Source organism: Pongo pygmaeus, chromosome 1 (genome assembly GCF_028885625.2).
Source record: "Pongo pygmaeus isolate AG05252 chromosome 1, NHGRI_mPonPyg2-v2.0_pri, whole genome shotgun sequence".
Classification (NCBI taxonomy): domain Eukaryota; kingdom Metazoa; phylum Chordata; class Mammalia; order Primates; family Hominidae; genus Pongo; species Pongo pygmaeus.
In genome coordinates, this window is record NC_072373.2 from 186,523,645 (window position 1) to 186,534,353 (window position 10,709).

The 10,709-nt window shown below is 54.4% G+C and overlaps 2 protein-coding genes across 6 annotated transcripts; both read right to left on the reverse strand.

Annotated features, from left to right (window-relative positions):
* Window positions 1-574: 574 nt before the first annotated feature.
* Window positions 575-4,196, reverse strand: ATP6V0B (ATPase H+ transporting V0 subunit b). Of its 3 annotated transcripts, XM_054491135.2 has the most exons (8): window positions 3,739-4,196; window positions 2,988-3,036; window positions 2,662-2,745; window positions 2,492-2,569; window positions 2,212-2,281; window positions 2,049-2,100; window positions 1,657-1,847; window positions 575-889 (listed from the first exon to the last, which is right to left on the reverse strand). In XM_054491135.2, the coding sequence occupies exons 1-8, from the start codon at window positions 3,974-3,976 to the stop codon at window positions 863-865; spliced, it is 789 nt and encodes a 262-aa protein (XP_054347110.2). In that variant the 5' UTR covers window positions 3,977-4,196; the 3' UTR covers window positions 575-862. The 3 variants fall into 3 exon arrangements, with proteins under 3 accessions (XP_054347110.2, XP_054347092.2, XP_054347100.1); XM_054491117.2 differs by having other exon boundaries at window positions 575-1,847; XM_054491125.1 differs by lacking the exon at window positions 2,988-3,036 and having other exon boundaries at window positions 3,739-3,955.
* Window positions 4,197-5,485: 1,289 nt separating this feature from the next.
* On the reverse strand, window positions 5,486-9,002 carry DPH2 (diphthamide biosynthesis 2). Of its 3 annotated transcripts, XM_054491144.2 has the most exons (6): window positions 8,527-8,886; window positions 8,141-8,253; window positions 7,660-7,883; window positions 6,792-7,475; window positions 6,529-6,705; window positions 5,486-6,448 (listed from the first exon to the last, which is right to left on the reverse strand). In XM_054491144.2, the coding sequence occupies exons 1-6, from the start codon at window positions 8,671-8,673 to the stop codon at window positions 6,324-6,326; spliced, it is 1,470 nt and encodes a 489-aa protein (XP_054347119.1). In that variant the 5' UTR covers window positions 8,674-8,886; the 3' UTR covers window positions 5,486-6,323. The 3 variants fall into 3 exon arrangements, with proteins under 3 accessions (XP_054347119.1, XP_063512901.1, XP_063512902.1); XM_063656831.1 differs by having other exon boundaries at window positions 5,486-6,705; window positions 8,527-9,002; XM_063656832.1 differs by having other exon boundaries at window positions 5,486-6,705; window positions 8,579-8,597.
* Window positions 9,003-10,709: the final 1,707 nt, after the last annotated feature.

Genomic DNA, 10,709 nt, shown 5'->3' on the forward strand with positions numbered 1-10,709 from the left:
CCAGCAGAGAGGGGGCAGGACCCTTAAAGGCGTGGGCTGGAGGTGGCTGGGGCTTCTGGGGTAACAGGAAACAGGGTCAGGGAAGGAGAAAACCAGATTGGACAGGGGTGGGAGGAGCTGCCCTGGGCCCTGGGAACAAGGATCAGAGTAGAGGTTTCTGGGAGGGGCTGCTGCTGGGACAGGACCATCACTGGAGGCAGAGACCACTGCCTAGGCTCCAGGCCTCACAAGGACGGAGATGATGGTGCCCGAATGTACAACCAGGTAAGTAGATGCTGTCAGACGATTCGGGCCTGGTGGTCAGTCAGAGCCCTGAGCAAACGGGCCTAGAAGGACTACAGGCACAAACACACCCAGGGGCCCCTATCTGCACACTCCCTCATTCCCAAACAAGTCTGCTTGGGGGTTACAGAGTCCACCCAGCACCCTTGCCTCCCCACCTAGGAGCAAGCTCTGTGCAGATCAGAAGTGTGCACTCGGAAAGCTGACAAGGGATTGGCATGAGGCTGAGGCGTACAGGCCTCTTTACCATTCCTCTGTGAACGGTGACGCAAGAGGGCAACAGAAGCTGCACTGACCCAGACAAATACCAAGTTTATTTCACAAACACTAGGAAGATGGGTTGAGGGTGGAGGTGGGGGACACAGGTGCGCAGCTGCACAGAGCCAGCAGCAGCAGCCTGCTCCCCACACTGAGGACTCGGCCTGGACTTCAGTGCCTCCAAATCAACACGCAGCAAGAGGTGAGTGCAGGGAGGGCCCTGAACACCAAGCCTCTGAAAGGCTAAGGGACACAGCTCCACCTGTCCCAGGAAAACCAGCAATAAATAGAAGTGAGGCATGGCCCCACCCACACATATCATCTAGTCACCCATCTTCACTCTGGAGGTCTGCAAAAAAAAGAACAGGAGAAATCAGGCAGGGACAGAGGAATAGGTAAGGCAGTGACAAATGACAGAAGATGAGACCTAGCACATGGTTGGATGGACAGACCACAAGAGATGTATGACTAACCAGGATGGACACACTGTGACAGACAAGGCAGACAGGGACAGACAACCACAGAGTTACGCTGTGGGACAGACGGAGAGAAGTGGCATATGGATAAAGCTAGTCACTAAGAATCAACTCAGTCAAGCACCCACAGTCACACTCAGACCCTCAGGCTGATCCTTAGTCACAAACTCACACACTGTCAGACAGACTAGACACACACAATTTAGACAATGGTGTCCTACTGACAGGCATGTGAGAGAGAGATACACATAGCTCTGAGAGACAGTCAAACACACCATGACAGACTGATATAGACAGACAAAATTCCATCCTAGTCTAGATCAAAAATACAGACTGGAGACATGAAAAGCATGGCATATAAAATGAGAGAACAGAAGGAGGGTGAGACTAAGAGCTATACAGATACAAAGCATTAGAAAGGGGGAAAAAAAAACCAGGGCTGTTGTCAGTGATACCAAATCAGAGACAAAAATAGAGAGCCCCTGTAGGAGAAAACCAGAAGATGGAAATGAGGAGGTGGAAGCTGTTTGGGGGAATCTATAGTTATAGGTAGAGAAGGAGAGCACTTCAGCTTCTCCAGACGGAGGGTAAGGCTAGGTTGGGGACAAGGACACAGAGGCTCCCCAAGGGGATTCATCACCTGAAGAATTGCGACGATGACCCCAAAGAGGCCAATGGCGCTGCCAAAGATCTCCACGATGAGAATCTTTACAAAGAGGCTGGGGTTCTGAGCATCGGCCAGGGCAGCCCCACTGCCCACGATGCCCACGCAGACTCCACAGAAGAGGTTAGACAGGCCTACGGTGAGGCCAGCCCCAAACATGGAGTAGCCTAGGAGGACAGAGAGGGGTGCAGTGAGGCTAAGCCAGGAATGGGGGAGATATGGGCCAATGGGGCTAATCACCATCCCCACACTGCAAAGCAGAAAAAATAGGTGAGAGAATATCAAAATGATGGCCCAAGCTGGGAAGGGGGAGAGTGGAAGCAGGCATGAAGTCCCAGCATTTTGCATTCATACACCCATCCACCCACCTGCATGGTAGTTCCGATGGCCAATGGCCTTGGGGTCTGTGGCACTGAAAGGCTGAGGGAAGAAGAAAAGTAATCAGAAACCACCCTGATGCACCCCATCCAATCTCTAAGCAATGTGTACAACACACGAATGGATTCCCATCACCACCCTGGCCTTCCATACCTCAGCCATGTTGCTAATGACAATTGCCATGATGATGCCGTAGATGGCCACAGCCTCACAGAAGATGATGCTGGTAGTGGTAGAGATTAGGGGTAAGGAGTGGAAAGGAGAAAGAAATGAGAAAGAAACCGTCCTTCCTGCCCAGTAAGTCCCCAGCAACCTTTCCCCACTAACATCCCATCCCACAAGGCGGCTTGTCAGAAACAGTATGTCATATCAAACACACAGGCAGCGCCAACACAGCTGGTTCTGACAAAAGTCCAAGGACCCTGACACTTACCTGACCAGGTTCTTGGTCTTGATCCTGGGGGCCTTCACTCCTCCACCAATGATGGAGGAGCCGGTAATATAGATGCCCCTGGTGGAAGGATAAAAAACTGATGAGCAGAGCCCAAGCTGTCACTGCTCTCAGCATGCCTAAGACCCCAGTCCCACCACCCCAATACTCACCAGGCTGCCCCAACCACAGACAGGGAGATAGCTAGGCCAATGCCCAGGTTGGACCACATGAAGGGCGAAGTCTCCGTCAGGAACCTGTTGTGGAGGCAGAGAAGAAAGCAATTCAGCCCTAGCAGGGAAGCGGAGCACAAAATCTTAACCCCCCCAAACCCCCTTCAACCCCACCACCAGTTCTGCAGGCAACAACTGACTGCATATTTCCCAAAGGTCCATGTCGCAGGCAGGCGGTGGTGTGGGGGAGGGACTCAGACCAGAGAAGAGAGGAGAGGCTGCAGGGAAGAAGCTTCAAGGGGAATCCTGCCCCTGCCCTCCCTTACCATGCCACATCAAAGCGGAAGCCCAAATCAAAAATGGTGTAGCAGACTCCTGCAGCAGTGAGGAAAAAAAAGGGGGTTACGGACTGCTCTGTAGAGAGAAGTTCGTCAACCTAAAGTAGCTGCCGAGCTGAAGGGCCACCTCCCTAAAGGGGCGTCCTCAGGCTGCCCCCAGGTGACAGTACAGCTGTGTAGACAGATTCCTCTGCTTAGGCCTCCATTTTCTGCCACTCCCTCGCTAAAACCACCTCCCAGACCAAGCACCTGCGCAGGCAGGGTCGCCACCCGCAAGCCCAAATCCGAGGCGGGACCGAGGGAGCAAGCGCTCCAGCAACGCCGCGCCAGATCCCGCCGGCCCAGTCCGTTCCGCTGTTTACCCAACAAGCTGTGGGTGGGGGAGGGCAAAGCGACCAGAAAAAGAGGAACCGGAGCAGCCGGCTTGTGACCAAGCGGGCCGGTCAGGAGCAAGAAAGGGGGGACGGCAGTAAGACGTGGGAGCGAGGGGAGACAGCGATAGTGTCAGGACGGGGGAGTGCTGCCCTCGCGGCCCCTACCCGCCCGCACCCCTCCTCAAGCAGCTGGAGATCCAGGTCTCCTTTGTCGGGGTCAGAGGCCCTCGCAAGCGCAAGTCCCCAGAGCCTCGGGTGCAGAGCGCACGGGGGACCAGTATTCCCCGCAGGCCACTTCCCCGCCGAGTTCCGACCCGGCCAGCTCGGCCGCGATGCTGCTCCCGCCCGCCAGGACCCGGCCTCACCCACGGCCAGCGCGCAGGCCCAGAAGGCCACGAAGACCCCGGAGTAGAGCAGTGCTAGCCCCGTCATGGCGGCGGCGACGGCGGCGGGGGGTCGGAACGGCGGGGCCAGTGCTACAAACGCGTCCCAGCGTCCACCGTCCGCCCCGCAGTCTGTCCGCCCGCCCCGCAGCGTCACCTGACTCGCCCACGTGATGCGCCGGCACCACGTGACCCCACGCCGGTCCCCGCGCAGCGCCATCGCCCGTCTGGAACAAGGCGGCGCCGGAACCGCAGGCGCTGGGGATTGTGTTAGTTGTAGTCACGCGTCTCGGCGGAGGCTCGGGCGCCCTCCTCACTAGGAACTTCGACATCTGGCCGGTCCTTCTCGAGTCTCTCCACCTCGCCCTGCCAGCCCTGTTTTATTCCCGAGCCTGCTTGCGGACCCCTAAGGCGTCCTCTCTGGCAGCCATGCGTCCTAGCCAGTGGCGGGTGGCGCCGCGCGTGCCCTCTGCCTCACCTTGCTCACGGCGTCTCTCCGCCCCAGCGCGCCTGTTGGCGCTCGCTCCGCTGCCTGGCTAACACCTGCTGTCCTCCGAAATCGTCCTTCCGGCAAGGCTTCCCTAACCCAGTGGCAGGGAAGCGCGTTTGCTGGGCTCCCGCGATGTCCTGGTGATGCTTATTAAGCTTCAGTAAGATGTCACTCCCCTGTCGAAATGCCGTGATGGCTCCCATTTCATTCAGGAGAAAAGCCAAACTTCTCACAATAGCCTGCTAGGCTCCCCACGCCCCTCAGCTGACTTCACCTCCTAATATTTCCCCACTAACTCCCTCCTCTGGCTGCACTGCCCTCCTTGCTATTTCCTTGAACGTGCCAGCTATACCGCGACCTCACTGCCCTTGCACTTGCTCTCTCTGCTTCTCCTAACCATACATGCGGCTCATCCTGTAACTTCCTTTCGGTTTTTGCTCACCTTCTTGAAAAGGCCTTCTCTGACCATTCTGTTTAATATTCCACCCCGCTTAAACGCTCCTCTGCTTCCCAGCTTTACATTTCTCACGGTACTTACTGATCACCATTTGGCATACTAAGTATTTTATTTGTCCAACTCCCCCTGGAAGAGTGTAAGCACCATGGCTTTTGTGTCGCTCACTGCTGTATTTCCAGTACCTGGCACAGAGTGTGTCCTCAGTACATATTTGTAGAACACATGATTGATGCCCACTTTGTCCGGGTTACCTTGTCAGTTTACAGCTCTGCCTCCACCATTAGACTAGGCATTCCCTAAGGGCAGGGACCACATCTCCTTTGTTCACCTTCAATACCCTAGACAATGCCACTGTGACAAGATTCTCAACAAATGTGGGGAAGAAGAGGCTAGTCTTTTCACTTCACCCCTCTCCACCTTTAGGGCCCAGCAACCCCACTTGCTTGAAGCACCCGCCATGTTGGTTCATGCCTGGGTTTAAGCCCAAATGTCTTTTTCACTCCTTTTCTCCTGACAATTATTTTTTTCCTCCAAAAGATCCAGCTTAGGTGTTATGCCCTCTGGGAAGCCTCCCCTCAGTCCCTGTCAGGTATCTCCTGTGGGATCCAGCTGTCCCAGGGGCTTCCCTCCTCCCAGATAGAGCTGTTTCACTGTGTGCTGACTGCATATTTAACTCTCTTTCCAGGTACACTGGAAAGGAATCTGGTTAAATACAGTTAACATCTACATCCCAGGATCAGTGCAGGACCTGCAGTATTTCATGAATTAAAAAGAAACAGAAAGAGAAAAGGTATCTGGTTTATTTAGGTTGCTGTGATCCCCCTGAGAAATAAGAGTCAGTATAGACCAACGCTGTCCACCAAACAGAACTTTCTGCCATGATGGCATATCCTGTAGCTGCACTGTCCCCTCATGTGGCTGTCTGAACACTTAAATGACTAATGTGACTGAGAAACTGAGCTTTTAATCTGAATTAACTTAAAAAAATTTAAGTTTAGCCACATGTATTTAGTGGCTACTGTACTGGACAGTGCAGGTCTAGCTAGACCAGTGGTTCTCAATTGAGGGCAATTTTGCCCCCACAGATAACATTTGCCAGGGTCTGGAGATATTTTTGGTTGTCACAGTTGGGGGAGTGCTTCTGATGTCTAGTGGGCAGAGGCCAGGGATGCTGCTAAGCACCCTACCATACACCAGACAGGCCCCACAACAAAGAATTATCTGGCCCCAAATGTCAAGTATGAGTTTGAGAAACCCTGGTCTAGACTGTCTAGCACCTGCCTTTTGACAAGGACAGACCCTCAACTGCAGACTGGGAACTGGGATTGGCCAAAGGTCCTGGGCTGCCCTCAGAAAGACAGATGGGTCCAGAGGCCTCAGGGAAGTCCCTAAGCCCTTTATTCCATCAGCCAAACAACAAGCATTACTGGGCATGTGCTGAGCTTGTGCCAGTGCCAGGACAGGACAGAGATGGATCCCATCCTGTGAAGGGCTGCCTGCTCTCCCTCCTTCCAGGGTCCTTCAAGGATCTTGGCAGGAGGATGGGAGGTTGGTGCAGGGAGCACTAAAGGTCCTAGCAGCCATTCATAAGTCCATCTATGTCTCTGGCCCCACATGGTATCAGCCGCTTCCCTCATCCTCATAGGCGATGGCAATCCCTCGTCTTCCACTCACAGCTTCTGTCACTGGTGTCTGACCCAGGCGGGGCTCCAGCCCTTGCCAGCTCCGGGAACTAAGGAATGAGGCTGTAGGGGGAGGGGGCTCAGTCTGAGTGCGCTGCATCTGGAGAAAAAGCTCAGCTGGGAGTGGAGACTTGTACATTTACCTGCAGGACTGCTCTCAGCCAGCTCCAGCTGGGGCCGTGGGGTCAGGGCCAAGCTTCCATGATCATTTGATGACTTCCAGGCAGGTGGGGGTCGGAGATCTCCAGTAATGAGTGACACATCTGGGGTTTCCCACAGCTCTGACTCAGATGGTGGGAGAGGCACATGGAAGGGAGAGCCTGAAAGGGAGGAGGAAAGAAAATCCATACTCGCCCCCTGACTCCGTGCCCCAGGTTTCCAGCTTAGGCAATGCCCCACTACTCACCAGGCAACAAGTCCGCATAATGTGTGAGGTGGGGAGCCAGGCCTGGAGGTGGCCAGGCAGGGTTGCAGGCAGCTTCCAGCTCACATGGTGCCAGTATAGGCTGGAAGAAGCTACCAGAAAGCTGGGGGGCTAGAGCACCCAGAGGACAGGCTAATAGCACAAAGACATCCACCTCAGGGAAGTTGGCAAGCTTGGCAGGGGTGGGCCGCCCCAGGGCCAACACATAGCTACGCTTGCCAGCAGCCTGAGTCAGGTTCCGCAAGTGGGCCAGTGCCTCACGGTGTTGGGCTACACCCAGTGTGCCTACCAGCAGACCTACCACGCGGGCATCTCTGGCCCTCTCTACCAGATATCGTCTTCGTGCCCTTAGCCGTCCAGCCCGGGCACCCTCATCCTGAGTCTTCCCTGTATCTGGGCAGCAGGAGGAGAAGGGTTGACCTGGTGCCCACCCCAAGAGCAGCCGACTCAGGTCTGGGTCAAGGTCCGGGTCAGGGCTGGCCTTAGAGCCCCCTACATAGAAGGCACCATACTCTTCTAGACGCCTCCCTGGGGCAAGGGGGAAGCGGCGCCCAAAACGCTCCAGGGGTTTAGGCTCTGGACTCAGGGAACCCACTGGTAGGGGAAAAGCTGGGCTAGAGACTAGCAGGTCCAGGTACCGCGGGCGCAGGAGAGTAGCCAAAGCCTCTGGAAGAGAAGGAGGTAGTGTCGAGGTTGGAGCCTGGCAAAGCAGGAGCTCCCTCATCCCCAGAAGACTAAATATGACCCAGTAGGCTGAGGCCAACCCATATGGACGGTATATGGAAATAGGGAAATTAAGGCATAAAGCAGTTGGCCCACCCTTTCTGCATACACAGGCAAAACCCCTTACCCAGGGCATGGGCACAGGCCGGCTCACTCAGCAGCACCACAGGCGCTTTGGGGTCTGGGTTCTGGGCCTCAAAGGCCTTGACACAGAGCTCCAAGGCCACAGAACGTTGACAAAGCACGAAGGTGACGGGCAGTGGGCGGGCTGGGGGGCTTAAGCAGGCAGGGCCAAAATGTATGACAGCCTGAGCTCCAGCTTGCTCAGCACCCAGCACATCCACGCAGCAGCTGCAAGGGAGATAGCATCAGAAAAATGGGTTTTCTTCTGGAGGCGAGTTGCTGTCATCACTGGGAAATGTGGTCAGTGAATAAAATGGTTTCACTAAAGGAAGACATTGTCAATGAAGGGAGCTAGCATCAGGAGGGGAGTCATTACCATTATCATCAAGGAGAAACACCACCATTGAAGGCAATCACTGTCATAGAAGTAAAACCCCATGAGCCCCGGATCCCCAGGCCTGGCCCACCTAAGGCCAAGTTCACACCTGCCGTAGGCTGTGTCACCCAGAATGAACATCTTTGACCCTGTCGTCTCCTCCAGTCGTGCAGCCACAGCCACAGCATCTCCCAATAGCTGGTCAGGGAACTGCAAGGCAACCTATAAGCATAAACCATGGAGTCAGGGACAGGCTCTCTCCCACTGAGGGCTTCTTTAAAACAATCTTCCAGGAGCTCCCACTCAACCTTCAAAGCCCCTGGTTCCAGAGGGGCACTCTGCCCCACGTAGTAGGTGGAAGGGAGGGATGGTCAACGCGCTGCGGACAGACTGATTCCCCCACCCTTTCGCCCTCACAAAATCCCCCAAGATCCGGATCCTCTGGGCGACCCATCCCGACAGAGGCAAGCCACCCTTCCCTAAGTCTGTCCTCACTCGTTCACACCCCAGGTCGCGGACAAATCCAGCGACTCGCTCCAGCTCGTACACTCGGTCCAGGTCCGGAAGAGGAGTGAGCAGTCCTGGCATCCCGGCCTCTCGCTGCAGCGCCGCCTCGGCAGGGCTGCTAAACATCGACTCCATGAGGCACAGTTTGGGTGATGGGATGCAGCGGGGACCTCCCTGGGACAGCTTCGGGGCCTGAGTCCTCTAGAGCAGCCCTCAGGAGGTCAAAATCGCCTTGTGGGGGTAGAGGGAATCACAGTCGGCCTTCAGCCGGTGGGTATCCCCCCCAGCCATCCTAACTCCTGTTTCCCCGCTACACGTGGGACTACCGGGGAGGTTACTTCCGGGTTTTAGAGGCGTGGCTGATAGCGATTTTGCCAATCCTAAATCAGCACAGCTCCCGCCCTCCAATCGTCGCCACCGCCCCGCACAGAGAACCAATGTTCAGCCTGAGTCCCAGGCCAGCCGGAAGTGCATCGAGGAAGGCTCGGAGCCTTGTGGGCATTGTAGTTCCCCTGGCCTCCTCTCGGGCGCTGGGAGTCCAGTTCAGCCCACCCGCGGCCATCAGGAACACCGACTTCACTGTTAAGCATTTCACGTGCACTCTATCCTCTGGGCGGTATCATTGTATAATTCTTTCATTCAGTCATTCTTTTTTTTTTTTTTTGACAAGGTCTTAGCTATGTTGCTCGGACTGGTGTGTAGTGGCGCGATCTCCATAACCTTCACCTCCTGGGCTAAAGCCATCCTCCCACCTCTGCCTCTTGAGTAGTTGGGGCTACAGGCGCGCGCCACCACATCCAGCTAATTTTTGTATTTTTTGTAGAGACAGGTTTTTGCCATGTTGCTCAGACTGGTCACAAACTCCTGAACTCAAGCAATCCACTCATCTCGGCCTCCCAAAATGCTGAGATTACAGACGTAAGCCACCGTGCCCGGCTACACTGCATAATTTTAAACTTGGTGCCGACCGGCTCGGGCTTGAATATTGTGCTTGGTCACTTGCTACTGAGTATCTTAGGAATGTCCCTATGCCCATTTCCTTATCTGAAGAATGGGGAGTTGTGACAATAGTACCTCTTAATAAGATCGTTGTGAGGGTCAAATTAATTTATATACAAAACTTTACAAAGTAGTTCTTTGGATATCGCATGCAGTGAAAGCATTTGCTATTTAATCAGCCAAATACTGAGCACTTACTGTACATTAGGCACTTCATTTTTAGTGTTTACGGTCTTTGGAGTAAGAATTATCCCGAGTGGTACCAAGGACATGACTGGCACATCCTCAAGTCACAGGAGATGCTCTGCACAGCTCCAGCCATCCTCAAACACTGCTGCTTCCCAGCAATACCCCCAGTGCATACCACATAGACCTCTACCCTCCAGGCCCTCACATCCCCTCTATCCCCCATGTTTACTCATGTGCAAACACCCCCACATGCACCATCACTTGAAATGCCCTCCTTACATACCTCTGTCAGATACGGAAACTGAGGTTCAAAGAGACTACTTGTGTAATAAGACACTAATTCGGTGGCACAATCAGCATCAAACCCAGATCTATTGAACAGGGAAGGAGTGGGATGAACGAATTCCCCATCACCCACAAGGAGATTGAAAGCTCAAGGGTAAAAGTGGGGAGAACTCAGTTCTGCTCTTCAGATCTTACTGAGGAGAAGCCTGGGGTACCTGAGAGGCAGCCTAGGTGAAACTATAGCTGAGGAGACAGAAAGAGAGGCAACACTGCCAAGGGAGAAAAGCAAGAGTAGGTCAGGAGCTGTCCCTGGTGCTGATTGATCCCTGACCATCCTGTGCTGGAGGTCCTGTGTAAGCGGGGAGCAGCGGACATATGGACAACACTAGGTCCTACTTTCCTCTTTTCTCCTCTGCGGCTGAGATATCTTCTCTCCCTCACCTCCCTGCCACCCACCCACCCCCCAATACACACACACTCAGCCCCTTTCTATAGCCCTCCTCAACCATATGCAAGTTCGATGTTGTATAACTCCACACCAGAAACCCCTCCTAGAAGTCAAAAGTCCACTCCATTTCTTCCTTCCCAAGTGGACCCAGCCCTATCCCACTTGCAGCCCAAAGCCTCAAGTCCTCTACCTAGAAAGCCTGCTATTCCTGTCAAAAACTTTCTCCATGCAGCCTTCCCTCACTTCCTCA